The sequence below is a fragment of the Brassica napus genome, chromosome A9 (genome assembly GCF_020379485.1).
Source record: "Brassica napus cultivar Da-Ae chromosome A9, Da-Ae, whole genome shotgun sequence".
NCBI classification, from domain to species: Eukaryota; Viridiplantae; Streptophyta; class Magnoliopsida; order Brassicales; family Brassicaceae; genus Brassica; species Brassica napus.
In genome coordinates, this window is record NC_063442.1 from 3153842 (window position 1) to 3180600 (window position 26759).

The window sequence follows — 26759 nt, forward strand, 5'->3', positions numbered from 1 at the left end:
TGGTTACTTAATTTTCTAGATTAAGGAAACTCTTTAAGAAATCCGCTAATAGAAAAATCAAATAAGGAAACTAATTTGTGAGAGTCTCTCTCCAATAGACACGTGTCCTACTTGGTGTGAAAGCATTAACTCCAATGCTCCTCTTTTAATATATAAGGGATTTTTTAAATCGGAAAGTTAAACCGGGATCCAGTTGTTTTCTTCTTGCCAAATGCATAAATATTTTCAAACCGGAAAGTTAAACCGGGATCCAGTTTGTTTTCGTCACAAGAGTACTTATCTTGGTTAATTAAATACGCTGATCGTGCGTGGCTTCAGACATCAATCTACATCTCTTTTTCTCGGCAGTTCTTGGTACATGCTGTCTCTCTCTCTCTCTATCTCTCTCTGTCTATCGAATGTCTGCTGTATGTTTTGTTTGATTTGATTTGAGTTTTTTTTAATGCTCAAGTAGTATTGCGTGAGCTAAGAAAAATGGAACGAGTTTTGACTTTCGTTTTCCACATCTTTAGCTTCTGTAGTTCGATCTGAGCAGCTTTGGTGTGATTCACATTTACCCTTTTGGTTATAGATTCTAAAGTTTCAGTCTTTAGTTTGATTCAGATCCCAATTATGCAAATGCCCTTTTGATCTGTCTGATTCACATTTTTTCGTTAGAGTGTCACTATTACATCTTGGTGTTTGAATTCGTAGTTGCTAGAATGTGAATTCTTGACATTCTGTTTGTGTAATTCAGTTCAAAACTTTGTTCAGTTTGTGTTTTGGATTCAGAAGAAATGGAGGTGAAAGCGAGAGCTCCGGGAAAGATAATACTCGCAGGGGAACATGCTGTTGTCCATGGATCCACTGCAGTAGCAGCTGCCATTGATCTCTACACTTACGTCACTCTACGCCTTCCTCTTCAATCAGGTTCATTTTCTTACACATTCTCTGAGTTTTGGTTTCTTTCTTTGGTTCTTAATGCTTCCTTTGAGATCAGCAAAACTGTGGTTCCTTAATTAAACACAGAGTGTATCAGATCAGATATTGATTAGTTGAAGATCTAAGCTTTTTCTTTGGAATGTAGCGTCTCTAGTTTCTCTAGCTAACTGGATCCAAAACTAAACAAACCCTGGAATCTGCAGAATGTTCATGAGTTTCCAAATTTGATTTGGTTCTTGACTATGTTTGTTCGTGTTCCAAGTAGAAGTAGTATCAAATGGATTGAGGTTGTATTGAATTTAATTCACTCTCAGCGTGCCTGCTTGCTGGACTTGAATTTAATATCTTTGGATTAGTACCTGATGGATTAAAGATCAAATGTGGAAGAAGTAATATTTGATGTGTTTTTTTTTTCCCAATGTAGAAAAAAAATCTGAAAGCATTTACATTTCCTTTCTTCTTACAGCTGCTGAGAACAATGATAGGCTTACACTTCAGCTCAAGGACCTTTCCTTGGAGTTTTCCTGGTCCGTTGCCAGACTCAAAGAAGTGATTCCTTTTGATTCAAACACTTCTACACCAGCTTCATGTTCAGGCGATACCCTTAAGTCGATTGCTGTTTTGGTTGAAGAGCAAAATATTCCAGAGGAAAAAATCTGGCTGTCCTCTGGGATCTCCACCTTCCTCTGGCTATACACCAGTATCAGAGGGTAAGGAAAAAACTCAAAAAACAATCTAAGCTCAAAGAGATTTTCCAGAGTTCTTGAATCTTGTTGTTGTGTGTTATATTTAGATTCAATCCAGCTACGGTCATCATTACAACCGAGCTTCCATACGGATCTGGCCTCGGTTCATCAGCAGCTTTCTGTGTAGCTCTCACATCTGCTCTCATTGCATCTTCTATCTCAGACAAAACACACCGTGAAGGTTGGTGTTCTCTAGATGAGACCAATCTCGAGTTGCTGAATAAATGGGCCTTTGAAGGTGAAAAGATCATCCATGGGAAGCCTTCTGGGATCGACAACACCGTCAGTGCATACGGTTAGTTTCAACTGTAAAACATCCAAATTCTATACGTTAAGAGAGAGACCATTTCTATTTAGCTGTTTCTTGTGCAGGCAACATGATCAAGTTCTGCTCAGGAGAGATAACTCGGTTACAGTCAAACATGCCTCTGAGAATGCTAATCACCAACACTAAAGTGGGACGGAACACGAAGGCTCTGGTCTCTGGTGTATCAGAGAGAACTGTCAGACATCCATATGCTATGAAGTCAGTGTTCAATGCCGTTGACTCTATAAGCAAAGAGCTAGCTGCGATCATCCAATCTAAAGACGAGGTCTCGGTTACTGAGAAAGAAGAGAGTATCAAAGAACTCATGGAGATTAACCAAGGCTTGCTGCAGTCAATGGGTGTTAGCCACAGCTCTATTGATACCGTGATCAGAACCACGCTTAAGCACAAGCTTACCTCAAAACTTACTGGAGCTGGAGGTGGTGGCTGCGTCCTCACTCTGTTACCTACAGGTATCCTTTCTTAGAAATATTCAATCATCCTTTCTTGAATCTTGATTCTTGTTTGTCCCTTGACATTGAATCTCTCTCTCTCTCTGGTAAACAAAGTGGTTTCAGGGACGGTGGTGGATAAAGCGGTGGAGGAGCTTGAGTCCTACGGTTTTCAGTGCTTCACTGCCTCAATTGGTGGTAACGGAGCTGAGATTTGCTTTTGATCAGATGCTATATGGTTTAACAAAATCATACTTGGCCTCTCACCATTCTTAAACTTGCTCACCTCTACTAGAAGAAAGCTGCAGTTACAGATATAAAGAGTCCATTTATTTTTTTTACTACTGATGTATTGAATGTAAAATTTTATTTACAGTGTTCTTTCTCTTGTTGTTTAATTGTAGACATGAATGCATTATAATGGACATGTTGAAAGTAAGTATGAAACTTTGCATACAAGGTTACATTCTTTGATGAGTTCTCACTCAACTCTCCTCAACCAATTCGAATGTTGTCCAGCTTCATCATTTCATATATGTGAGAAGCTGGTCTCCGGACATGTTCATGCATTCTAAGTAACAATCTATACAACGGCAAACTTGCAAGGCCAAGAAGATGTAAATCTCTAACATATATGTTAGCTTCCTCTATCTTCTCCTCCTTCTCAAAGTACTCAGCAATAGCCAGGACGATTCTCTGAGACGGTCTCCAATGACATCCCTTCATTAGCTCGAATGCTCGGTGCATAGCATCAATGGCTTTCTCCATACTCTGACATTTCACCCATCCCTCCATCAAAATCTCCCAAGTCTTGTAGTTAGGACTACCTCCTCTCTCCAACACACGGTTATGCAAGGACTCGGCTTCGCGGATCAGTCCATTACGCGTGTAAGCACCCAAAAGAACATTGGAGACTCTAACATCATAGTTACAGCAATTCTCCTCCCACTCCTCAAACACCCTCTCAGCCTCAGCAAGATCACCAAGCTTCACCAAGGATGACAATACACATATGTAGTTTGCACAAGTGATCCTCCCAGAAACAGACTTGGAACCTTCCCACAAACGAACAACTCCTTCCTTATCTCCTAAAGAAGCATACATAGTGATGAGGAAGAAGTATCCAAGCCTATTACTCCTATTCAACTTCTTCTCTGCACTCTCAAGCACCAACTTAGCCTTCTCAACAAAACCAACCTTAACATAAACATTCGCTAGACTACACAACGAGCTCCACCCAACTTCAACGCTCCTGTCCCCAACCATCTCCCCATAAACACTCTCCACAGCTCCAACACCTGACGCTTCGCAGCACGCGTTCATCCAGAGATTATAAGAAAGAACATTCCTAGGTATCTTGTTCCTCTTCATCAACCCAATCACCATCACTACTTTCTCATACTGACGAGTCGCTTCGTAAAGCTTCATCATCTCGTTGAACGGGTGCGGAGTTACAAGAAACCCCAAGAGATTCAGCTTCTCCATTAGAGCTTCAGCTTCTTGAACCAATCTAGCTTTAACATAGCCACGAAGGAGAGGAAGGTAAGCTGATCTAGCTGCTGAAACAGAGCCTTGAAGCTGCTCGAAGTATTCCTCAGCTTGCTTCAAGCCACGGGCTTTGATGATCAGTTCCAGCTTAAGAGAAGCGTCGTGGGCACTAAAGTTAACGTCTTTTCGAGTCTCCATCCACTCCATCATCTGCACATAACGGTTAAAAATCCAAACTTTTTCAACTTCTGTTTTTGATAAAGGGAGAGACTTTCGAAACCTGGAGTGCGAGATCGTGACGGTTCGATCTGATTAGGCGCTTGGAGATGAACCGGAGCTCCGATAGCGTGACGGGGTGACCCGAGTCGACGCGTTGCTGAAGCAGGGAGGGGACAGAGTTATTTCTCAGTATCTCCTTCAACGTAGCCGTGGCGGCGCCTGAAGAGAGGAGCCTTGTTACGCCGGAGATGGAGAAGCTCGTATTCGTAGCCAAACGAATCCTGCTGTACATTGTAGTTGGATGCTGCGGATGTGAGGACGGAGAGGAGAAAGTCAAGTGATGGGAAGAAGGGGGTTTCTAAGATGATCTGAAAGTTTTGGGGGCATTTCTATGTTTTATGATAAATATGGTTATACTGAAATGAAGATTGTTTTTTTTGTCTTGTTTAATTATGCTATTATAAATTAGTAATAAATTATAAAAAACATTATTTAGATGATATTACAGCAGCTGCTTTATAAGGATTTACGTCTGACTGCAGGATATTTTTTGCATCATGCTGAAGATCTCTTGTAAGCATTTTCTCAAAGTTTCTGCATAATTCGCTTTTTTCGGGAATTAAAACCCAGACCTCCTGTAAAAATTGCGTTGTCTGAGATTTTAACCCCAGATCTGGATGTAAAAACTTTTAAACCTTAACCACCAAAACCACGGTACTTCCACGAATGAAAATTGTTTATAAACGGAAAATAGGGATTAGTGTAGACTAAACCCCGTAGTTGCCGAGACCAAGGGCAGAAGTCTTTTGTAAATGGTAAAATACACCGTCACTTTCAATAATAAATACTTAAATCTTCCATTCAACACCTAATCCGTCTTTGTTAATTGTTATTATGCATATGTGAGAGCTCATGTCAATTCACATATTATAGAAAAAGACTTTCAGTATAAGTAAATGGTAAAATACACAACCACTTTCACTAATAAATAAACACCACCATGTCAATCTACTTTAAAAATATATATATATTTGAAAAAAAAAACTTATGTAAATGAAAAATTACTTATGCGTGGTGGCAAAGACATAGAACTACAGAAGCATCATTCCTCACACAATTCTTGAGTTTTGAACTTTGGCGTCTCTCTCCCTCTCTCAGTCTCAGTCACCAGCTTAGGTCAGGGCTTATGCTTCGTTTACGTATCTAATCTTTCATTTCAGGTTGTTTGTTGATGTACTCTTTCTATTGTCTATCATGATTCATGCGTGGTTATGAAAACTCGCCATCTTTCTCATTCTTGCTGCTCGTGTTCCTCACACATTCGGTTTCTGGACATGAACTTAATTTTTATTTTGGTTTTCGTTGCAGTTTCAGATGGCGAGATACTCAACTGGCACGGTTGTTGACTTTTCTAAATCTGTACGAATCGTTGTGATTGGTGACAAGGGCACTGGAAAGTCCAGCTTGATTGCCGCTGCAGCCACCAATTCTTTCCCTGCCAATGTCCCTCCTGTTTTGCCTGATACCAAGTTGCCTCTTCAGTTCTTCCCTGACGGTATACCCGTCACCATCGTTGACACTTCCTCAAGGTATTTATCTAGTTATATTGGTTTCTACACGAAGAAGAGCTTTGTTGTTGGGGATAGCATAGCACTTTGCCACCTGTTTAGTTACTGTTTGAAAAGAAGGGCTTAGGTGGTATTCATACCTGGACAGCTTTGTTGATGTGTTATAAGCAATGTTCTAAAAATCGATAGATGGTAACTAGGCACTTTATAGAGGACTAACGACTAGGCGGATTATTCGGGATCTAAACGAGGCTTAGGCATTAACAAATTATTGATTTATTTTATATATTTTATACATTTATATGATATATTTTAGTTTTTAAGTTTAATTATAAAATAATTGTGATGAATTATCAAAATTAGATATACAAAACAGAAGAAAGTAGACAAATTTTTAAATTTGTAATAATATAATTGCTTAATTTAACATATATAGACAATTTTAGATCGATTTTAACCAATTTTAACCGATTTAGAATATTTTAAACCAATTTGAATCATATAAATTGGAATAAATCAGATTTTAAGAAAATAGTATATGATAGGACAGAAACCAATTTTTAGAACCTTGGTCATAAGTATCTTTTAATATTTCATATCTTGGGTTCAGGCAGGAAGATAGGGGCATGGTTGCCGAGGAATTGAAGCACGCAGATGCAGTGGTTTTGACACATGCCAGTGACGACCGACCTGAGACTCTCCAACGTTTGAGTACATACTGGCTTCCAGAGCTTCGGCGGTTAGAGGTTTGATTTTTCTCTTTGTTTACATTTTAGCCATGTCACTGTTCTTGTGGTGAAATGTGTAAAAGATTTTGCTGTTACCTTATCAAGATTGTCTTGTGACCTTTTCTTAACAGGTAAAGGTTCCTATAGTTGTAGCAGGCTGTAAGCTTGACCTCGACAAGAACCAGGCCAGCTTCGAACAAGTGATGTCACCTATAATGAACCAGTTTCGGGAGATTGAGACTTGTATCGAATGTTCTGCCCTGAAGCAAATCCAGGTATTATGACGTCTTTTTTTCCTCTTCGGATTTATTATACATCTTAGCTCAAACATGGCACACAAGTTGGTTCGACTTTCGAGGGAGCTAAGGCATGTGATTGCCTTTCTAAAAAAAAAAATTAAAGGAAACAAACAATGCTAGATTGGAATTGTTAAATTATATTTCAGGGCTGAACTATCATCCTTATAAAATAAACTTTTTCTGTAGGCACAAGAAGTTTTCTATTATGCACAAAAAAATGTCATTCACCCAACAGCACCTCTGTTTGATCAAGAAACTCAGGCATTGAAGCCACGGTGTGTAAGGGCCTTGAAGCGTATCTTTATACTATGTGACCATGATAAAGATGGTGCTCTTAACGAGGCTGAGTTAGATCAATTTCAGGTTTTATTTCCTCTTCTTGTGATCTGGCTATTTCATCATCAATATGGCTCTAGACTATCCTTTACAATTCTCTTTATCCCAATGACGCACCTAATAGTTGTCTCAAATAGGTCAAGTGCTTCAATGCGCCATTGCAGCCTAATGAAATCGAAGGTATTAAGAGGGTTGTGCAAGAAAGGTTACCAGAAGGTGTGAATGAAATAGGACTGACAGTGGCTGGCTTCCTGTTTCTACATGCACTCTTTATTGAGAAAGGGAGGATCGAGACAACATGGACTGTACTTAGGAAGTTTGTATATAACAATGATGTAAGACTGGCTAATGAATGGCTTCCACCTTCATTATTCAAGAGAGCACCTGATCAGGTAAATTGCTAAAACAGAATCCAATGTATGTTGATTACTATAAGTGGATGAAGGTTTGGAATTTTATTATTATTATCAGAAATAAGAATTAGGATGCTCACAAGTTACATTGCTGGGTTACAATTATATTTCAGCTCACATTAATTTGCCTTCCTTGGCATTTTGCAGCTAATTGCAATGGTTGTGTTCGTTGTTTTTTGTGTAGAGTGTTGAGTTGACAGATGTAGCAATCGAATTCCTGAAAGAAAAGTATATGTTGTTTGATGCGGATGGGGTAAGTCTCCTTTTTTTTGTTTTGATTTTATGGCTTAGGTTGCAGTTTTTTATAGTTGTCAATATGAATTTCACTTTGCAGGATAATAATCTGAGACCTCAAGAGATTGAGGATCTTTTTTCAACCGCACCTGAAAGGTACCTTCTCCACCTCCAGAAAGCAAAGTTCGTGTAATTTAGATTATCATATTGATACGAGGGCCCATTTCCTGATGTTAATGGGCTGGATTTAGGATGATCTAATGAGTTATTTAACCTAAAACATATTTAGTATATAAGAGAGTGCGAGAGCAAGAGAGAGAGTTATCAAGTTGTTGATCATTCATGTCATGGGGAGGTTGAGAGACTCCTAGTAAAATCTCTCAAACGTGTTCTCTTTTTATAATCATAAATAACATCACTTGATCTTCTATTCTCGTTATTACTCTATTTACCAGTTCCGATACCTAAAACGTATCAACTTGGTATCAGAGCTCAGTTACGAGCCATGGGATCGATTATTGTTCCAATCTTTTACGGTGAAGATCCAGAGTTGTGGATTGAGTGGGTCGACGCGTTCGTTTCTGCTCACAGCTTCTCTGATTTCGAAACCATACAGTTTGCATACGGGTTCATTGAAGGCGAAGCTCTAGAATGGTATTGTGATGAGATTGCTCGATCTGTGTTCAACAGCTGGGAGGATCTCAAGAAACGGTTGTTCCAGAGATTCCGCAAAAGCGTTGAATTCGCGGGGGAACTAAACCTACAGGATCGTTTGAAGCAGCTAAGTCGTGATATGGATCGTTGGGATGAAGACGAGGCTAAGAAGCAACAGGAAGAAGAGATGATGGTTGCTGGAGATTCGAATCAGATCCTGAGCTCCGTCGAAGGATTTGTGAAGAGTTTCGAGTCGGCTCTGCCTGAGACAGTATCGGGAGAGAAGGATGACCTGATTCTGTACTCAAATCAGCTGATCCCAGAGGTGAAGAACGAAATGTTAATTCTGGACTGTCCAGTGTTGGTGCAAGAGAAGGATGATCCAGAGACTGAAACCCTTGTGTTCGAAGAGGATAACAGCTTAGAGACAGAGATGGATGTTGGTGCCTGCCAAGTGTTCGACCCAATGCCGAAGAGAAGAAAGACAGTGCTTGCAAAGAAGTGGATGTGGAAATTTACAAGGAAGAGGAAGAAGAGAATGAAGTTAGAGCAGCTTGAGAAGAAGTGTGTCAAGTCTAACAAGGAAGAAAGTCATTGTGAGAGTATGAGACAGAGGATGGAGGAGTATGAGATAAAGAGAAATAAGCATCTGATGGAGCAAAAGGAGTTGAGGCAGGGACTTAAGAGAGTTCTGAAGAAGCTAAACAAATGGATGAAACATAAGTTCAAGCAGAAAAGTCACAAGGAATGGATCAAGCTAGATGGTGTCGTGATGAAGATTAGGAAGTTGCTAGCTGCCACGAAGGAAAGAAAAGCAAAATGGCAGAATCTCTACACGAGTCTTGTGTCCAACAAAAAGTGGCTGATGAGATTCAAAAAAAGGAGGAAAGTGATAATGAAGATAGCCAATGGGATGAGAAAGAAGCTCAAACACAATCACAAGAAGCAAAAGAAAGAGATTAAGAGTAGGTTTTCTGGTAACTATATCACTGCTTTTTGGAACTCAAAACGTGAACTGTGGGTAAAGAAGTTCAGCGGCTTGTTTATGAGAAAGCTCTGTAAGATGGTCTACTTGGAGGGCAGAAAATGGCTGAAACGAAATGGTTTTGGGAAGCTGTATTGGGGGCTGAGGCTAGTTTCTACTGAGAGGAGGGAAGTCTTGAGGGTTAACTGTGTACCTGAGGGAAAGCTTAACTCGTTTGTTAAGCTAGCATGGATGAAGTTCTTGGAATGGAAGAGGTATAAGCAAAAGCAGCGTAGGCATGACAAGGCAGACCAAATGCGACAGTTATCCAACCTTGGCATCAATGCGATGGTTCAGGTAACAATGATATTTGAGTTGGCAGTAGTAGAGAAGAAGTCTCTCATCAGTAGTAGAAAAGTTAGGTTTCGAAAGAAGCACATGAAGAAAGAGCTGTCCTTTGAATTATTACTGTCATCGGTTCGTAATACTTATAATAGAAAAGAGATCGTGGAGGGTGCTATGTGTAGGCCAGGTACTGTAACCAGGTATTTTGTAACATGGCGTGAAGTAGACAAAGGCCAAAATGTGGAGCTTATTTGGAAAGTCTTCATATGGTTTGAGACTTGGGATTACATCAAAGCTAACGGAAAGGAGCAGGAAGAAAACATAAGAATTCAGGTGCCACAGTTTGTACATTTCGTTGCAGAGTTATCTGTTCCCTCAGTCATTCAGTGGAAGGAGATCTGTATAAGGGTATACATGAACCAAGAGCTGCAAAAACAAATAGGCAGGGGATATGGGCTTAACTGGATGGGAATTAGGACTGTTTTGAAGCCCTATGAAGCTGTTTGCTGGAAATTTCAAGAGCGTGAATCCTTGACTCTAGCTTCAGGTCATGCTGCTACAAAGGAGATGTTCCACTTTCTGAAACCACCTGAGTTTTCTATCTTCAAGGAGGGGAAGGGGCAAGAACTTGAACAAGACAACAAAACTCAGGACTCTCCTGGTAGTACTCTGTTTATTCCAGTTTCCCTAGTAACTGATAATGACAGTTCGTGGAACTCAAGATGGGACGTTACGAGTCAAGCTCTTATGGCATTTGGTTCAAACGAGAGGGAGGCAAGTAGTTGGACTCAGGTTGCTGCGATTGATTTTGATTGGGATCCAGGCGGGACAAGCTTAGAGAAAGTTCATGAAGCACTACTAATTATGGCAGGTTTCTTACTTGCGATGGAACAAAGGATTTTTCTAAAGTTGAGTGTAACAAGGATGAAAAGAAGCCTTGAAGCTGATCTGGTGGAAGAATTTGAGATGGGGAGGTCTTCTGTAATGGGAATGAAGCTTCCACTTGTTAGGGAGAAAACTTTGCAACTCACAGTGGACCATTTCCATCCTCATGTGGCTCTAGTTTATGTTGAGTTGTTGTTCCACTTCACAAGACCACCAGAGGTACGTCTAGTTTCTGTTGAGGCATTGTTCCACTATACAAGACCACCTGAGATACATCAAGTGACAGTGGAAGAGGGTTGGAGCAGAGAGGGAGAATGTTATGACCAAGTGAAAATAGGACGATCAAGTGGGTGGTTCAGAGAAAACTTGCATCATCTCCAACCTTGAGGACAAGGTTAAATTGAAAGGGCGGAGTAATGATACGAGGGCCCATTTCCTGATGTTAATGGGCTGGATTTAGGATGATCTAATGAGTTATTTAACCTAAAACATATTTAGTATATAAGAGACTGCGAGAGCAAAAGAGAGAGTTATCAAGTTGTTGATCATTCATGTCATGGGGAGGTTGAGAGACTTCTAGTAAAATCTCTCAAACGTGTTCTCTTTTTATAATCATAAATAACATCACTTGATCTTCTATTCTCGTTATTACTCTATTTACCAGTTCCGATACCTAAAACGTATCACATATCTAGATTACATAAAACACCTATGAACTGCAGTCCCTGGAAGGAAGCTCCGTATGAGGATGCTGCAGAGAAAACTGCCCTTGGAGGACTCTCCTCTGACTCTTTCCTGTCACTGGTAACCAAAACTTAAGGAACATTTTGTATACATGCACAATTGCAAATACATATTCTTCTTCATTTCATTTTTGTTGATTGACAAACCAAAATTTCATGCAATTTATTCCTTGCAGTGGTCACTGATGACAGTATTAGAACCTGCTCGGAGTGTGGAACATTTGATTTGCATTGGATTCCAGGGTGATCCATCTTCTGCCATCCGTATTACTAGGAGAAGGCTTTTAGATCGCAAAAAGAAACGATGTGAAAGAAAAGTTGTCCAGTGCTTTGTTTTTGGACCCAATAGCGCTAGAAAATCTGCCTTACTGAATTGCTTTCTTGGAAGGTTTGCCATATTATTAGCTCGTTCCAAAAGAGTATAACCCTTTCGCATGTGGTTTACGCTTATGTCTCTTCGTGATCTAGGTCATATGCTGATAACCCGGGATCAACCACCACTGACGAGCGTTATGCAGTGAATATGGTCGATGAAACTGGGGTGAGTTTTGGAACACTTATGCGATTTCTTTCAAAAATATACGTATATATTTTTGATATTGTTTGCAAAATACTTATAAAGAATGGCAAAAGTGTTAGTTTGGGGACTTTGAGACAGGAGCTAGCTAGATATCCTAGATGAGTTGTTACTATGGGCACATGCATGCATGTTGGAGTTTTGAACAAAACTGTTCAGACGTGCTAGTTTTTTTGGCATCTTTGAGGCTGTTTTTTTTTTCTCTAAGTTTATGTATGTAATTTGCTCATTAATATGGTGATTGCAAATCTCTGGGTGTAGAGTGCAAAGAAAACTCTTGTTATGAGGGAAATTCCAGAAGATGGGGCTCAAGGGCTATTTTCATCCATGGAGTCGTTGGCTGCATGTGACATAGCTGTCTTCGTGTATGACAGGTCGTTTCATGGTTTTTTTTTCTGACGTACCTTGAGGAGGTTTTGTGTTGCTGTTTGATAGTTTTTTTTTCTTTCATGCAGTTCTGATGAGTCGTCATGGAAGAGAGCGAGTGAGTTGCTTGTAGAAGTTGCAAATCACGGCGAGGCCACTGGATATGAGGTTCCCTGCCTTATGGTTTCAGCGAAAGACGATATTGTATCATCCCAAATTCCCATACAAGATTCCACCAGGGTAGGGCTCTTATTGATTGATCTCTGAGTCAATGCAAATAGCTCGGATCACTTGTAAAGCACCTTACAACCTTACATATTTATTTATGCAGGTGACACAAGATGTGGGAATAGAGCATCATGTATCCATCAGCTCGAAACTGGAGGATTTCAACAACTTATTCCGCAAAATCATAACTGCAGCGCAACATCCTCATCTGAGTATTCCAGAGACCGAAGCAGGAAAAAGCCGCAAACATTACAACAGGAAAATCAACCGCTTTCTAATGGTTGTTTCAAGTACGTTTTCTTCCATCGAGTCTTCAGTCTTTGACACAAATTTTCTCACTGACTAACAAACCCGTAACAAGAAAGCTTCATACTCATACTTGGTGAAATTATTTTTTCAATTTGTATGACAGTCGTAGCTGCTGTTGTGGTCGTTGGGCTTGCTGCATACTTTGTGTATGTGTCGCAAGAGAGAGTGCTTCTGCCTGAGAAGATTGAGAATGAAGGACCCAAGTCTCTTGTTATGATCTTATATTAGTAGCATTCTTGTTCCTACAACAATGTATTTGTAACAAATCATTTTGTGTGTTTGAATATAATAAACCAATGACTTAAAAAATTTCTTGTAACTGGAATTTACCTCAAAAGTCTCTTGTTTGCATCTAACACTAGTCTTTAAGTTTTGGTGCTCACACTAGAAGGCAACTTTGGTTCCTTGAGGTATTGTAGCCGTTTATGGGCAGAGTGACGTTTTTGCCTTTCAAGACTAAGGAAAATAAGTCTTGATTGAACATTTTTTTTTTTTTGGGGACTTGCTTTCTGTTACTCGGACCTATTTATATCATGGGATCATTATTCATTATTCATAATTCATAGGCCATGCTTTTTATCTACACAAGAGATCCTTGCTTTTATTACATATGAAGAATACAAACATAACCAGATACTCACTCTGGCAACAATATGAAGCTTTATGCAACAATACAAGAGAAGGGGAACGGAGATCATCCGTGAATCACAACGCCGGAGATTAGCCAGCGTTGATTTCGTCGATGAGATCATCAAGCTCGACAAAGAATGGCGTCAGCGTAAGTATCTCATTACTCAGAGGATCGTTTTTCTCTCCTTGAGGTTGCTTGCTAACCACGCTTCTGGCGTGTTTTAGGTCAATTCGAAGTAGATGCTTTACGAACGGAGTTCAACAAGCTGAACAAGCAAGTAGCCAAGCTCAAAATCGTTAGTTTCTTTCTAATAAGATACACTAATCTTTGTTCTTGATCCGAGTGATTTTTAATGAGGTTTTGTTTCTTTTGGAGTAGTCTGGTGGTGATGCGAGTGAGCTGATTCAGCAAGCGGAGAAGAACAAACAAGACGCTCTTAAGAAGGAAAAGGAAGTTGGTGATGCTTATGCTAAGCTCAAAGAGGACTTGGTGAAAGTTGGAAATCTCGTCCCTGACTCAGTTCCAGTTAGTAACGATGAGGTTTGTTCCTTTAATGGTTTAGATCTTTTGAGTAGTTTTGGCTATATTCGGATATTTATTTTTAGCTATTTTTGATAATTTTTAGATATTATCAACTATTTTGGATATTTTTTTATATTAGATCTAAAAATAACAAATTTATTCAAATATATTATCATGATTCCAAAATATTTTGGTTCGGGTTCGTCTGCATTAAATTTTTGGATCATTTCGAATATTTGACTAGTTTCAGTTCGGGTTTGGTACATACTACTTTTTAGATCGTATTTGGTTGGATTTTTCGGACCAGGTATTTTGCACAGTCCTAGATGGATTTATATAAGTGTGTGGTGGTATTTTCATATTTCCAAGCAGATAATCCTGTGATCAAAATTTGGGGTGAGAAGCCGGTTTTTGCGCCTGGTAAGAAGGTGATGAACCATGTGGATCTCGTTGAGAATACCTTCATTGCAGATACTAAGAGAGGTTAGTAGCAGCATTGGCTTGAACAGTTTTGGTCACCTTCTGAATCCGTTTTTTGTTAAAGATGATGTTATTGAACTCAGGTGCTGAAATTGCTGGAGGAAGAGGTTATTTCCTGAGAGGACATGGTGTGCTACTTAACCATAAGCTGTTATCAACTTGGGGCTAGCCCATTTGATGAAGCGAGGATACACCCCATTGCAACTATATATGTTCAGTATATATAGTTGTACGGTTAAGCAAAAGGAAACTCAACCAATACAAACCGGTTATACTCTTAGCTTCTCTATCCTTCAAGTCATCGGCTGCTTGAACCATCAGCTTGCACCTACAAAAACAATGAATGTAAGTAGGTCAATATCATTATCAACCAAAAGAGTCTGGATCAATATTTATTTCTGTTTTGTTAGTTTTATATTCTATATTTTAGTTAAGCCAGTTTTTTTATGAGTCACTAAAATTGTGATGTTTTTACAAAATATTTAACTTTGATTTAATATTTGTTTTTTTAAATTATAATTTGATTTTAATTTGGTGTAGTTAATTAGTTTATTATTGTTTATATAGATATTTTAATTATAGTTTTGTATTTTTGTTTTAGTTTATTATTGAGGTTTATGAAATTTTGAAAATGCATATATCACTTATAAAACTTATAAGCTAACAAAATCCCAAAATTGAGGAGAAAAAAACATTGTTTAAGACCAGTCTAAAATTGCATTATTTAAAATATAACAATATATTAAAAACAATCAACTGAAGTGAATATTGATCATTTTAATCAAAATTGTTGATCTAAATAATTCTTTTTTTTTAAACAACACACATAAACGTAATTTCAAATAAATTTTTTTTTTCATTTTTATTTAAATAAGATAAACTCGTTGGCCCTCAAAAACCTTTTTCTAGGGCTTTCTTCTAGTCTATAAATCGCCCCAAACAGAGAGAGAGAGAGAGAGATTAGTTTTCTTTCTTGAGAGATCTCTTCAGCTCCTATGGCGTCAAACACCAGCCGTAATTCCAAGCAAAGAAACGGACCTCCGCCGGGGAGAAAGAAGAAACATAAGGTGAATCAGCTTAAACCAGGTACGAGCGGTCACACTTTGACCTTTAAGGTCGTGGATCAGTATTCAGTTACTTCTTTCATTAGACCTGGTCGGATCGCTGAGTGCCTCGTTGGAGATGAGACTGCTTCCATCATCTTCACCGCTCGCAACGATCAAGTGGACTTGATGAAGCCAGGAACTACTGTGAATCTCCGGAATACAAAGATAAATATGTTCCACGGATTCATGGGGCTTGCTGTTAACAAATTTGGTCGCATCGAGGTCGTCACTGAACCAGCTGATGACATAACTGTTAAAGAGGACAACAATCTATCCCTTGTGGAGTATGAGCCCGTCTATCTCTAGACCCGTGTCTAATAGGTTATGTGTCAATGAGTTTTGGCCAAATGTTTTATCTTATGATGTTGCAGGTTTGCTATTTATCTAATAGGTTATGTGTTTTTGTTGCATTATCATTTATCTTTTGTAACCTATTCTCTCTCCTTTTGTGAGGCTTGAATGAACCAAAAAGATAAAGAAAGATAAATTCGTTTTTATTAAATCACATACTTTAAATATATTAATTTATATTTATATTAAATTACCTTTTTATTTTAAACTTCTTTTTATATATATAACGGTGTTATTCAATTAGTGATTTAAAGTTAATTATTAATGTTTTGTAATCTATCAAAATTTTATGATATTTCAAGTTGGCGGATTTTATATGCAGTATGCATTGAATTTTGAATTCGATTATTTATTCATAAGATTCCATAAAAAATGATTTGAAATCCATCTAAAATGTAAAGAATTCTAAAATCTTTGAAAACTAAATAACACTAGATTATAAAAAACTAAATTTAGATCATTCATTGAATGAATAACACTAGATTTTAAAATACAATTTATAATCATCATTCAAATAACATTGATTATGTTTAGATTTAAACTCTATTAAAATACATGGTTAAATAACCTCACCTAAAAGGAAAATGGAAAATTCATTTTTGTTAGATTACATGTTTTAAATATAAAAATGCTTAACATATTTATATGAATACATTACCTTTTTGATAATAAGGTAATTTGGAAATAACTATTAACAAAAAAAAAAGTTTAAATAATCTGAAAGTTTTGGGGATGGCGGTTTATCAAACACTATTTAAAGAATACCAGTTTGCAAAAAACACCAAAAACCCTAATCAGAGTTTCATCTTCTTCGTTCTTCACAGTTTGTAGGTACGTTATCGCGCTTCTCTGTGCTCTTTAAAATTTTGACGATACGTTTTGTTTCTTCTTCTGATCTGCTTTCAATTCACAGAGAGAAAGAGCACGAACCATGTTGGATATAAATCTATTTAGAGAAGAGAAGGGGAACGATCCAGAGATCATCCGTGAATCCCAACGCCGGAGATTCGCCGACGTTGATCTCGTCGACGAGGTCATCAATCTCGACAAAGAATGGCGTCAGCGTAAGTATAACTCAGAGGATCGTTTTTCTCTCCTTGAGGTTGCTTGCTAACCACGTTTCTGGCGTGTTTTAGGTCAATTTGAAGTAGACGGTTTACGAACGGAATTCAACAAGCTGAACAAGCAAGTAGCCAAGCTCAAGATTGTTAGTTGTTATATGATTCTGATAAGTTACACTAATCTTTGTTCTTGATCCGAATGATTTTTAATGAGGCTTTGTTTCTTTTGGGTGCAGTCTGGTGCTGATGCGAGTGAGGTGATTCAGCAAGCGGAGAAGAACAAACAAGACGCTGCTGATAAGGAAAAGGAAGTTGGTGATGCTTATGCTAAGCTCAAAGAAAAGTTGGTAAAAGTTGGAAACCTCGTCCCTGATTCAGTTCCAGTTAGTAACGATGAGGTTTGTTCCTTCAATGTTTTAGATCTTTTGAGTAGTTTTGGCTATTTTTGGATATTTACTTTTAATCTGTTTTTGATAATATTTTAGATATTTTTTTATATATTTGATCTAAAAATAATTAATATATTCAAATATATAATCATGATTCCGAAATATTGTGTTTGGGTTCTTCGGGCATTAAGATTTTGGATCCGTTAGGATATTTGACTAGTTTTGGTTCGAGTTTGGTACTACTTTTATGGATCGTATTAGGTTCGGTTTCTTGGACATGAGTATTTTGCACAGTCCTACATGGATCTAAGCGTGTGGTGGTGTTTTCTTATTCTGCAGGCAGATAATCCTGTGATAAAAGTTTGGGGTGAGAAGCCGGTTTTTGCACCTGGTCAGAAGGTGATGAACCATGTGGATCTCGTTGAGAAGACCTTCATTGCAGATAATAGGAGAGGTTAGCAGTGGTAGCATTGGTTTGGTCACCTTATGTGTTGGGTTTTTGATAAAGATTGTGTGTTTGGAACTCAGGTGCTGAAATTGCTGGAGGAAGAGGGTACTTCCTGAGAGGACATGGTGTGCTACTTAACCAAGCTCTTATCAACTTTGGGCTGCAATTTTTGAGGAAGAGAAAGTTCACACCATTTCAACCTCCTTTTCTCATGAGGAAGGATGTCATGGCCAAGTCCGCACAGTTGTCAGAGTTTGATGAACAACTTTACAAGGTCTTTGGATTAACATTACCAAAATTAAAAAAAAAACATTTTATTATGTTGTTATAATAGTCTTGTATTGAGCTTTGCATTCTGAGTTTAGAGGTCTTTGTTTTAATCAGGTAACTGGTAAAGGAAAAGACAAAGACGTCACAGGTGAAGGAGATGGCAAATACTTGATTGCAACTGCTGAGCAACCTCTTTGTGCATACCATATGGATGAATGGATCCCTCTCAAAGAGCTTCCCATAAGGTAAACATTGTAAATATATAACCGCAGCTTTTTCTTTTATGTATTATAAAAAATATCTATTTACACATATCATACGTTTTCTTTGGGGTCCTAGATATGCTGGTTACTCGACCTGCTTTAGGACAGAAGCTGGTTCCCATGGAAGAGACCAGCTTGGCCTTTTCCGTGTTCATCAGTTTGAGAAAATTGAACAGTTTTGCATCACCAGTCCTGACGAGAATGACTCTTGGGAGATGCTCGAGGAGATGATGAAGAACTCTGAAGAGTTTTACCGAGAGGTAATTTTTCAAAAAAAAAAAAATTCTTAAGTTAGCCGATTGTATGATGATTTATTACTACTCTTGCAGCTAAAACTCCCATACCGAGTGGTGGAGATTGTGTCTGGAGCATTGAACGATGCAGCTGCGAAAAAATATGATTTGGAAGGTTGGTTTCCTGCGTCTGGTACTTACAGAGAGCTTGTGTCGTGTTCCAACTGTACAGACTACCAAGCTAGAAGGCTTGAGATTAGATACGGTCATAAAAAGGTAAATATCTCTCAGTTCTTTACCTTTCATCAGCAAAGATATTTGATCTTGTGTAACTTCTTATATGAGGGTTTAATGCAGAGCAATGAGGAGACGAAGTACGTGCATATGCTGAATTCGACTCTTACCGCTACTGAGAGGACCATTTGCTGCATTCTTGAGAACTACCAGCGAGAGGATCGTGTGGAGGTCCCTGAGGTTTTGCTGCGGTTTATGGACGGAGTGACGTATTTGCCCTTCAGGACTTAGCCTGTAGTTGCCGACATCAAGGGCAAAAAGTCCAAAGCTTAGTTGACAGTATATATATTATGTGGTTTATTTAATCCTTTTATCTATAATCTAATCATAGGACATGCTTCTTACTTTTATTACAAGTGAAAACACACAAACATAACTACACAATAACTAACAATATGAAGCTTTTGTAACATCATTGCTCAAAAAATCAATTGTTTCTTGAAATGAGAAAGACTACAACACTTTCATATTCGAAAGTTTTTCAGTAACATACTGCCAAACCAAAAGTCTTTGGCTATTGCTTGGCCTTGGGACACTTGCGGAAGGGGCAAGGGCAATCTTTATGAGCTTTTCAACCTACCTTTTGTGACAAACAGAGTTTTTCTTATGGCTAGAATGAGAAACCATGTGGTCGCTGTGATTTTCTCCTTGATCATAAGTAGCAACGCAGAGCTTAAAACTGTCTTTAAGATCTGAGCCTGCAAGCCTTTGAAGAACCCTAAGACCCCTTCTTTTTCCCATATAGCATAGATGACCCCTGGAATCGTTTTCTTGATTCTTTCTCGGCGCTTCTTCGCTTCATTATCCTTTGTGTCATCTGCTGCTTGAATCATCACCTTGCACCTAACCATGAATGTATATATAGATCAATATCCACCAAAAGAGTCAGGATCACTAGAAGCTATAGTAATACCTGATTAGTGGATAAGTGATGACAGTAGCAGCAGATTTAGAGATGGCACCCAACAAGAAGGCCATAAAGGAAGAGATGACTACAGGGGAAGAGTCTTTGTTAGCTTTTGCCTTTCTTTTCTCAACGAGGTTCTGTTTCAGCTGATCAAACACTGTATACTACAAAATAAAACCTCATCTCTCAGCTAAAACACTAACCAAAATTAAAAAAAAAAACTGTAAATATAGAAGTGAATGATTATTAACCTGAATAGCAGGATTAGGGGTGAGTAAAAGAGTAATCCCCATGCCATCATAAGCATCTCCCCAAGTACCTTCGGTTAACGTCTTCCAAAACCCTTTTGCATTCCCAAACTCGCTTGTTTGCATCCTCGACGAAGCTGTATCAAGAGGCTATGAGGAGGGTTAGCATAGAGAACGTAGAGAAGACAAGTCCCTGCTAAAAAAAAGACGTACTTGGGTCAATATATTGGTAAAAGCAGCAGAAGCAGCAGCGATGAGGAGGTTAGCCGTTGTGCCAATCGACTTAGAACCAATCCTCTCACTATGCAACCTCTTGAAGTAGCTGTAGCTATAAAAGTAGATGAACGAAGAAACAAAGGACTGCACGTTCTTAGTCCCTAGGCCTTGGTACAACGAGAGAACGTTCCCTGAAGAAATGGCTTCCCAAAAGACATCTGATATGCGTCTGTAAAAAAAGGTTACAACAAATAAACTCTTAACAACAACCACATATGGATCCATTAACACTACCTTAAAACACTCTCTCCTGAACACAGCTTATTAAAAGTTGTAAAAGCTACAAGTGCATGACTTTTTGAGATATATAGCTTCTCAAACACCATAGTTTTGACTAGCCCTGCGACTTTTGTCCGAACCGAACAGGCCGAACTGAGCCGAACTGAAATTTTTGGTTTTCGGTTCAATTTCAGTTTTGAGTTCGGTTTAGTTTGGTACGATTTTGAAAAGTAAATCGGTTTCCAGTTCGGTTTTTGATTTTCAAAAAAAAAACTAAAATTAAAAAACCGAAAATATCCGAACTTAACCAAAATAGCCGAATTAAACCAAAAATATCCGATTTTTTTTTGGAAAATTAGACCAGAAAACCAAAAAAAAAATCGGTTATTTTCGGAAATAATTTTGAAAACCAAAATTAACCGATATTGAACCGAACCAAAATTTAATTCGGTTAATTTCAGAATAGGTTTTAAAAGTTTCGGTTAACCAAAAACAGACGGTTCGGTTAGGTTTCGGAAAACCGAAGTCGCAGGGCTAGTTTTGACCAAAACTGATTCAAGTAAAACTGGAAAGTAAAAAGGATGCTGCTTTAACCTCATTAGCTTGAGGCTTTTGAGCTCAGTGAGAAGCCATGAGAGTCAAAAAGGATCGAACTTTATGGGATAATTACGTTATATAAACTAACCCAAGTCAATGTTATTATCCAGATCGATATAAATAAACAGGCAATTGCGAATTTTTCAGATGATCATTGGCGTTTAACCTGTATTTGTGGTTACCGGGGACACTGATCTCGGCTTGGTATTTGGATTTGCAGGTGTCGAGAGGGTATAAGATGGTTGTGCTCAGAAGGGATCCTATAGCTCCGGAGGTGGCCTCCGAGATTGATTCCAGATCAACGCCCATCTTCTCACACCGCGAAGAGACTGAAGAGAGAGGATAAGCGTAGAAGAGATGATGGAGATGAGGAAGAAGGTATGGGTTGGTTATGAGATATTCCTATTTTAAAATGAGAAAAATCTAAAGATAAAAATTGGCGCCACGTGTTTTTTAATGATTTAAACTGGGCTCGTTGAGCCCATTAGTCACCAAGTTGCATCCATATATATTCACTAGTCGTTTCATCCTCAAGAACATTGATTTATCAAATTGAACTTTAGCTTAGCTCTATAATTAACTGAATTGTTTGAAAAAATATAAATACAGCTCATTTTATTTTTGAATAAATAATACTACTTTTTTGTGCTGGTTCTATTTTGTGATTCCTATAAAAGATGTATCAAAAGTACATTCACTCCTCTACATAATCATATGAACTAATTCTTTTGTTTCTTTCACAATCTTATTTGTTTTTTTTTTTGATAACTCTGGTATCTGGGCAGCCACATTCCCAACTATCCCCCAAAAGGAGTCCAGCGCCCCAACTGAAGGGATGTTAAATCCGTTGTGGTCAAGACTCGAACCTGGATGGCGGGCAGTACAGATGTACCTCCTTTACCACCAAGCTACGAGCGCTTGGTTCACAATCTTATTTGTTATTTTTCTGTTTCAGAGCTAACAAATATTTCACTATGCATAAATATTTTTCATAATTTTAAGATAATTTTAAATAATTTCTCTATTTTAGTTCTGGTTAATGTATATAAAGTTTCATAGTTCTATAAAAACGAAAAAATAATATTTGTGAAAACCCTTAAATGACACTTAATTGAAAACATAGATATTTTAACCATAGGAATTCCCCTATCTCTAAAAAGACATGCAACATAAGTAAATTGTAAGCCTTTTCTCCAAAAAAAAAAAAGTAAATTGTAAAACGAACACTTTCATTAAAGAATACTTTAAAAAAAAATACTTAATTACTGAAATAAATTATTAAAAATGTACTTTTGAGTCTCAAAATAAAATTACTTTTGAAAAATATATTAAAAAAAAGAACTTTTGCGTGGTGATAAAGGATAAAAAGGTGTATTTACGGAAACGCCACTATAATAGAAGCGAAGAAGCAGCCTTTTAAGAGTTTCATCTCCTCCTTCGTTGCGACTCCTCTCCTAATAACTCTAGGGTTTATCTTCTTCCAAGGGGTTTTCAAACCTCGAGCGTCTCTCTCCCTCTCTCAATCTCATCCTCCAGTTTCAGGTCAGCCCTTACTTCTCGTTTCTCTATCTAATCTTTCTTTCCTCTATCATGCATACTTGCTGAAAACTCGCCACATTCTTCAACGATCTTTCTCTCTCTTGTTGCTCGATTCTTCAAACCCAATTGCAAAGTTTCAGTCTTTTTCGTCTCCAACACGCAAAGATCCTTCCTTTTTCGAGAGTCAGTAAGAATTAGGTTCATTCGTGTATTGTGGGATTGAATTCAATTTTTGATTGCAGTTTCCAGATGGCGGCGGCGTCACCTAATAGCCCTGTTCGGATCGTTGTGATTGGTGACAAGGGCACTGGAAAGTCAAGCTTGATTGTCGCTGCAGCTACTGATTCTTTCCCTCCCAATGTCCCTCCTGTTTTGCCTGATACCAAGCTGCCTTTTCAGTTCTTCCCTGATGGTATACCCGTCACCATCGTTGACACTTCCTCAAGGTATTCATCTCTCTTTATATTTGCTTCTGTAGATAGGATAAAGAATGTGGCTTTGGGTGATGGGAGAGGAAAGTGACCTTATGACTTGAAAGAATACTATTGTTGTTTGCTTAGGGTATTTATGCTTGGACAGGTTTGTTGATGTTCTATAAGTATGTTTTGATAGTTTCTTTATCTTGGTTTCAGACCGGAAGATAAGGGCATGGTTGCTGAGGAGTTGAAGCTCGCAGATGCAGTGGTTTTGACATATGACTGTGACCGACCTGAGACTCTCGAACGTTTGAGTACATACTGGCTTCCAGAGCTTCGTCTGTTAGAGGTTTGATTTTCCTCTTTGGTTTCAATTTAGTCATGTCAATCTTTCTGTTGTAGCAGGTGTATTAAAGATTTGTTATGACCTTATTAAGATTGGCTTGTGACCTTTTTTTAAACAGGTGAAAGTTCCTATAATAGTAGCAGGCTGTAAGCTTGACCTCAGAGACGACAACAGCCCGGTCGTCCTCGAAGAAGTGATGGCACCTATAATGCACCAGTTTCGGGAGATTGAGACTTGTATTGAGTGTTCTGCCCTGAAGCAACTCCAGGTTATCATGACTTCTATTATTCCTCTTCGAGATTTTATTATATGTCTTAGCTCTCAAACATGACAAAAACCTTTCCTGTAGGCACAAGAAGTTTTCTATTATGCACAAAAAACTGTCATTCACCCAACAGCACCTCTGTTTGATCAAGAAACTCAGACATTGAAGCCACGGTGTGTTAGGGCCCTGAAGCGCATCTTTATACTCTGTGACCATGATAAAGATGGTGCGCTAAGCGAGGCTGAGTTAAATGCATTTCAGGTTTTATTTCCTCTTCAGACTTTTTCTTTAAAGAAGAAGTTACAATTCTCTTATCCCTATGACGCACCTAATAGTTGTCTCAAATAGGTCAAGTGCTTCCATGCGCCACTGCAGCCTTCTGAAGTCGATGGTGTTAAGAGGGTTGTGCAAGAAAAGTTGCCAGAAGGTGTGAATGAAGTAGGACTGACATTGACTGGCTTCCTGTTTCTACATGCACTTTTCATTGAGAAAGGGAGGCTTGAGACAACATGGACTGTGCTTAGGAAGTTCGGGTATAACAATGATATAAGACTCGCTGATGAACTGCTTCCACCTTCATTATTCAAGAGAGCACCTGATCAGGTAAACTGCAAAACAGAATCCCCTGTAAATTCATTACTGCTCACAAGTTACATTGCTGGTTTACAGTTAACGGTTGTGTTCTTTGTTTTTTTGTAGAGTGTTGAGCTGACAGATGTAGCAATCGAATTCCTGAAAGGAAAGTATATGTTGTTTGATGCGGATGGGGTAAGTCTGCTTCTTTGTTTTAACTATACATGGCGTAGGTTGCAGTTTTTATAGTTGTCATAATGAATTTCACTTTGCAGGATAATAATCTGAAACCCCAAGAGATCGAGGATCTTTTTTCAACTGCTCCTGAAAGGTACATTCTCCACCTTCAGAAACCAAAATACGTATAATTTAGATTATCATGTCTATATTACATTAAAACGCCAAATTATGAATTGCAGTCCATGGAAGGAAGCTCCATATGAGGGTGCTGCAGAGAAAACTGCCCTTGGAGGACTCTCCTCTGACTCTTTCCTGTCACTGGTAATCAAAAACTTAAGGATCATTTTGTATACATGCACAATTGCAAATACATATTCTTCTTCGTCTCGTTTTTGTTGATTGACAAACTAAAATGTCATGCAATTAATTCCTTGCAGTGGTCACTGATGACACTGTTAGAACCTGCTCGGAGTGTGGAACATTTGATTTACATTGGATTCCAGGGTGATCCATCTTCTGCCATCCGTTTTACCAGGAAAAGGCTTTTAGATCGCAAAAAGAAACAGTGTGAAAGAAAAGTTGTCCAGTGCTTTGTTTTTGGACCCAATAGCGCTGGAAAATCTGCTTTGCTGAATTGCTTTCTTGGAAGGTTTGTTCATATTAGCTCGTTCCAAAAGAGTATAACCCTTTCCATGTATTTATGCGTGGAGATGTTCGCATGCTCTCCATGTGGTTTTTACATTTATGTTTCTTCATGATCTAGGTCATATGCTGATAACACGGAATCAACGACTGACGAGCGTTATGCAGTAAATGTGGTCGATGAAACTAAGGTGAGTGGGAGTACTTTTGCAATTTGTCTCATTTTTGTGTGTGTTGTCCTCGCAAACAGTGTCTGCTGTGCAAAATACTGAACAAGAATGGGAAGCTTTGAGTGTTAGTATGAAACGGGAACTAGCTAGATAGCTTTGATGAGTTTTGTGGCATCTTTTGATGCTGTTTTTCTCTATGTATGTTTATTTATGTAATTTGCTCATTAATCTGATAATTACAAAACTCTATTGGTGTAGAGTGCAAAGAAAACACTTGTGATGAGGGAAATTCCAGCAGATGGAGCTCATGGAATACTTTCATCCAAGGAGTCGCTGGCTGCATGTGACATAGCTGTCTTCGTGTATGACAGGTAGTTTTTGGGTAACAAATGCGCTCATTGGGTGTAAATGCCTGACGTACCTTGAGGAGGTTTTGTGTTTGCTGTTTGATGTTTTTTTTTCTTTTTTCATGCAGTTCTGATGAGTCGTCATGGAAGAGAGCGAGTGAGTTGCTTGTAGAAGTTGCAAATCACGGCGAGGCCACTGGATATGAGGTTCCCTGCCTTATGGTTTCAGCGAAAGACGATATTGTATCATCCCAAATTCCCATACAAGATTCCACCAGGGTAGGGCTCATATTGATCTCTGAGTCAATGCAAATAGCTCGGATCACTTGTAAAGCACCTTACAACCTTACATATTTATTTATGCAGGTGACACAAGATATGGGAATAGAGCCTCCTGTATCCATCAGCTCGAAGTTGGGGGACTTCAACAACCTATTCGGCAAAATCGTTACTGCAGCGCAACATCCTCATCTGAATATTCCAGAGACCGAAGCAGGAAAGAGCCGCAGACATTACAACAGGCTAATCAACCGATCTCTTTTGTCTGTTTCAAGTACGTTTTCTTACATCGAGTCTTTAGTCTTTGACACAAATTTTCTCACAAGCAAACAAACTCATATTTGGTGAAATTTTCTTTCTTTTTTTTTTTTAATTTGTTGAACAGTTGGAGCTGCTGCTGTGGTCGTTGGGCTGGCTGCATACCGCGTGTATGCCGCAAGAAAGAGCGCTTCTGCCTGAGAAGATTGAGAATGAAGAACTCAGTGTTTCAAGAAGATAGCTAATCTCTTGTTCTGAGTTTGTTTAACATTCCCAAGTTTTAACAACCATAGAGTACTGTTTTTTTAGAGGATTAATGGAACTGGGTTTTGAAGTAATAGTTGATCTGTAGGAACACAAACATTTAGGGAACAAAAAAAAAGAGAGAGAACATATAGTCACAACAATAGAGATTGTGTTTGAGTTTCTTCAATAACAAAAGTTTTCTCATCGCCTTCATGTGGGATCTTGTCTTTATTTGCTCTGTTCTCCATATTTAACTATTATTACCAGTTTCATTCTCCACACCCTTTCCGCTATTTTCTGTGGAGAAACGATCTCTGGCAGAGAATCTGCTTCTGTTCTCATTTGTTTCAGTCTGTTCTGCTTCTCTTTGTTCCTTCCCACTCTGATATTGCTGCTGACGCTTTCAGCTTCCGGTTTTGAG

General features: G+C 38.5%; 7 protein-coding genes and 1 pseudogene across 14 annotated transcripts; 6 read left to right on the forward strand and 2 right to left on the reverse strand.

The window, feature by feature from the left end:
* The first annotated feature begins 254 nt into the window (after nucleotides 1-254).
* On the forward strand, nucleotides 255-2894 carry LOC111198056 (mevalonate kinase). 7 transcript variants are annotated; one of them, XM_048739370.1, is made up of 6 exons: nucleotides 255-354; nucleotides 754-909; nucleotides 1388-1631; nucleotides 1715-1962; nucleotides 2040-2447; nucleotides 2544-2894. In XM_048739370.1, exons 2-6 carry the CDS (start codon nucleotides 777-779, stop codon nucleotides 2648-2650), a joined length of 1140 nt encoding a protein of 379 aa, XP_048595327.1. In that variant the 5' UTR covers nucleotides 255-354; nucleotides 754-776; the 3' UTR covers nucleotides 2651-2894. The 7 variants fall into 7 exon arrangements, with proteins under 7 accessions (XP_048595327.1, XP_048595330.1, XP_048595328.1 ...); XM_048739373.1 differs by having other exon boundaries at nucleotides 293-354; nucleotides 775-909; XM_048739371.1 differs by having other exon boundaries at nucleotides 303-354; nucleotides 772-909.
* Nucleotides 2838-4516, reverse strand: LOC106436596 (pentatricopeptide repeat-containing protein At5g27460). The gene is made up of 2 exons (XM_013877549.3): nucleotides 4195-4516; nucleotides 2838-4124 (listed from the first exon to the last, which is right to left on the reverse strand). The coding sequence occupies exons 1-2, from the start codon at nucleotides 4423-4425 to the stop codon at nucleotides 2922-2924; spliced, it is 1434 nt and encodes a 477-aa protein (XP_013733003.3). The 5' UTR covers nucleotides 4426-4516; the 3' UTR covers nucleotides 2838-2921.
* Nucleotides 4517-4722: 206 nt separating this feature from the next.
* LOC111200881 (mitochondrial Rho GTPase 1-like) lies at nucleotides 4723-13138 on the forward strand. 2 transcript variants are annotated; one of them, XM_048739367.1, is made up of 15 exons: nucleotides 4723-5309; nucleotides 5502-5722; nucleotides 6312-6447; nucleotides 6561-6704; nucleotides 6915-7091; nucleotides 7202-7456; nucleotides 7662-7730; nucleotides 7812-7867; nucleotides 11282-11363; nucleotides 11479-11690; nucleotides 11771-11843; nucleotides 12141-12253; nucleotides 12335-12485; nucleotides 12577-12763; nucleotides 12886-13138. In XM_048739367.1, exons 2-15 carry the CDS (start codon nucleotides 5508-5510, stop codon nucleotides 13008-13010), a joined length of 1995 nt encoding a protein of 664 aa, XP_048595324.1. In that variant the 5' UTR covers nucleotides 4723-5309; nucleotides 5502-5507; the 3' UTR covers nucleotides 13011-13138. The 2 variants fall into 2 exon arrangements, with proteins under 2 accessions (XP_048595324.1, XP_048595325.1); XM_048739368.1 differs by lacking the exon at nucleotides 4723-5309 and having other exon boundaries at nucleotides 5449-5722.
* A 307-nt stretch (nucleotides 13139-13445) lies between these two features.
* Nucleotides 13446-14584, forward strand: LOC125577977 (serine--tRNA ligase, cytoplasmic-like). The gene is made up of 5 exons (XM_048740202.1): nucleotides 13446-13560; nucleotides 13638-13708; nucleotides 13792-13953; nucleotides 14340-14418; nucleotides 14499-14584. The coding sequence occupies exons 1-5, from the start codon at nucleotides 13446-13448 to the stop codon at nucleotides 14582-14584; spliced, it is 513 nt and encodes a 170-aa protein (XP_048596159.1).
* A 211-nt stretch (nucleotides 14585-14795) lies between these two features.
* LOC125577708 (uncharacterized protein At4g28440-like) lies at nucleotides 14796-16301 on the forward strand. The gene has a single exon (XM_048739377.1). It carries the CDS (start codon nucleotides 15411-15413, stop codon nucleotides 15825-15827), a length of 417 nt encoding a protein of 138 aa, XP_048595334.1. The 5' UTR covers nucleotides 14796-15410; the 3' UTR covers nucleotides 15828-16301.
* A 314-nt stretch (nucleotides 16302-16615) lies between these two features.
* LOC125577978 lies at nucleotides 16616-19103 on the forward strand (annotated as a pseudogene).
* Nucleotides 19104-19155: 52 nt separating this feature from the next.
* On the reverse strand, nucleotides 19156-21497 carry LOC106436599 (peroxisomal adenine nucleotide carrier 2). The gene is made up of 5 exons (XM_048739376.1): nucleotides 21244-21497; nucleotides 20199-20430; nucleotides 19989-20135; nucleotides 19744-19901; nucleotides 19156-19673 (listed from the first exon to the last, which is right to left on the reverse strand). Exons 1-5 carry the CDS (start codon nucleotides 21384-21386, stop codon nucleotides 19391-19393), a joined length of 963 nt encoding a protein of 320 aa, XP_048595333.1. The 5' UTR covers nucleotides 21387-21497; the 3' UTR covers nucleotides 19156-19390.
* Nucleotides 21498-22458: 961 nt separating this feature from the next.
* LOC106436595 (mitochondrial Rho GTPase 1) lies at nucleotides 22459-26551 on the forward strand. The gene is given in 16 exon segments (XM_013877548.3): nucleotides 22459-22619; nucleotides 22859-23062; nucleotides 23249-23381; nucleotides 23497-23646; nucleotides 23728-23904; nucleotides 23992-24246; nucleotides 24343-24411; nucleotides 24492-24547; nucleotides 24636-24717; nucleotides 24834-25045; nucleotides 25160-25229; nucleotides 25467-25579; nucleotides 25684-25834; nucleotides 25922-26108; nucleotides 26220-26268; nucleotides 26270-26551. Coding segments are annotated over 15 exon segments (1965 nt in total). The 5' UTR covers nucleotides 22459-22619; nucleotides 22859-22865; the 3' UTR covers nucleotides 26334-26551.
* Nucleotides 26552-26759: the final 208 nt, after the last annotated feature.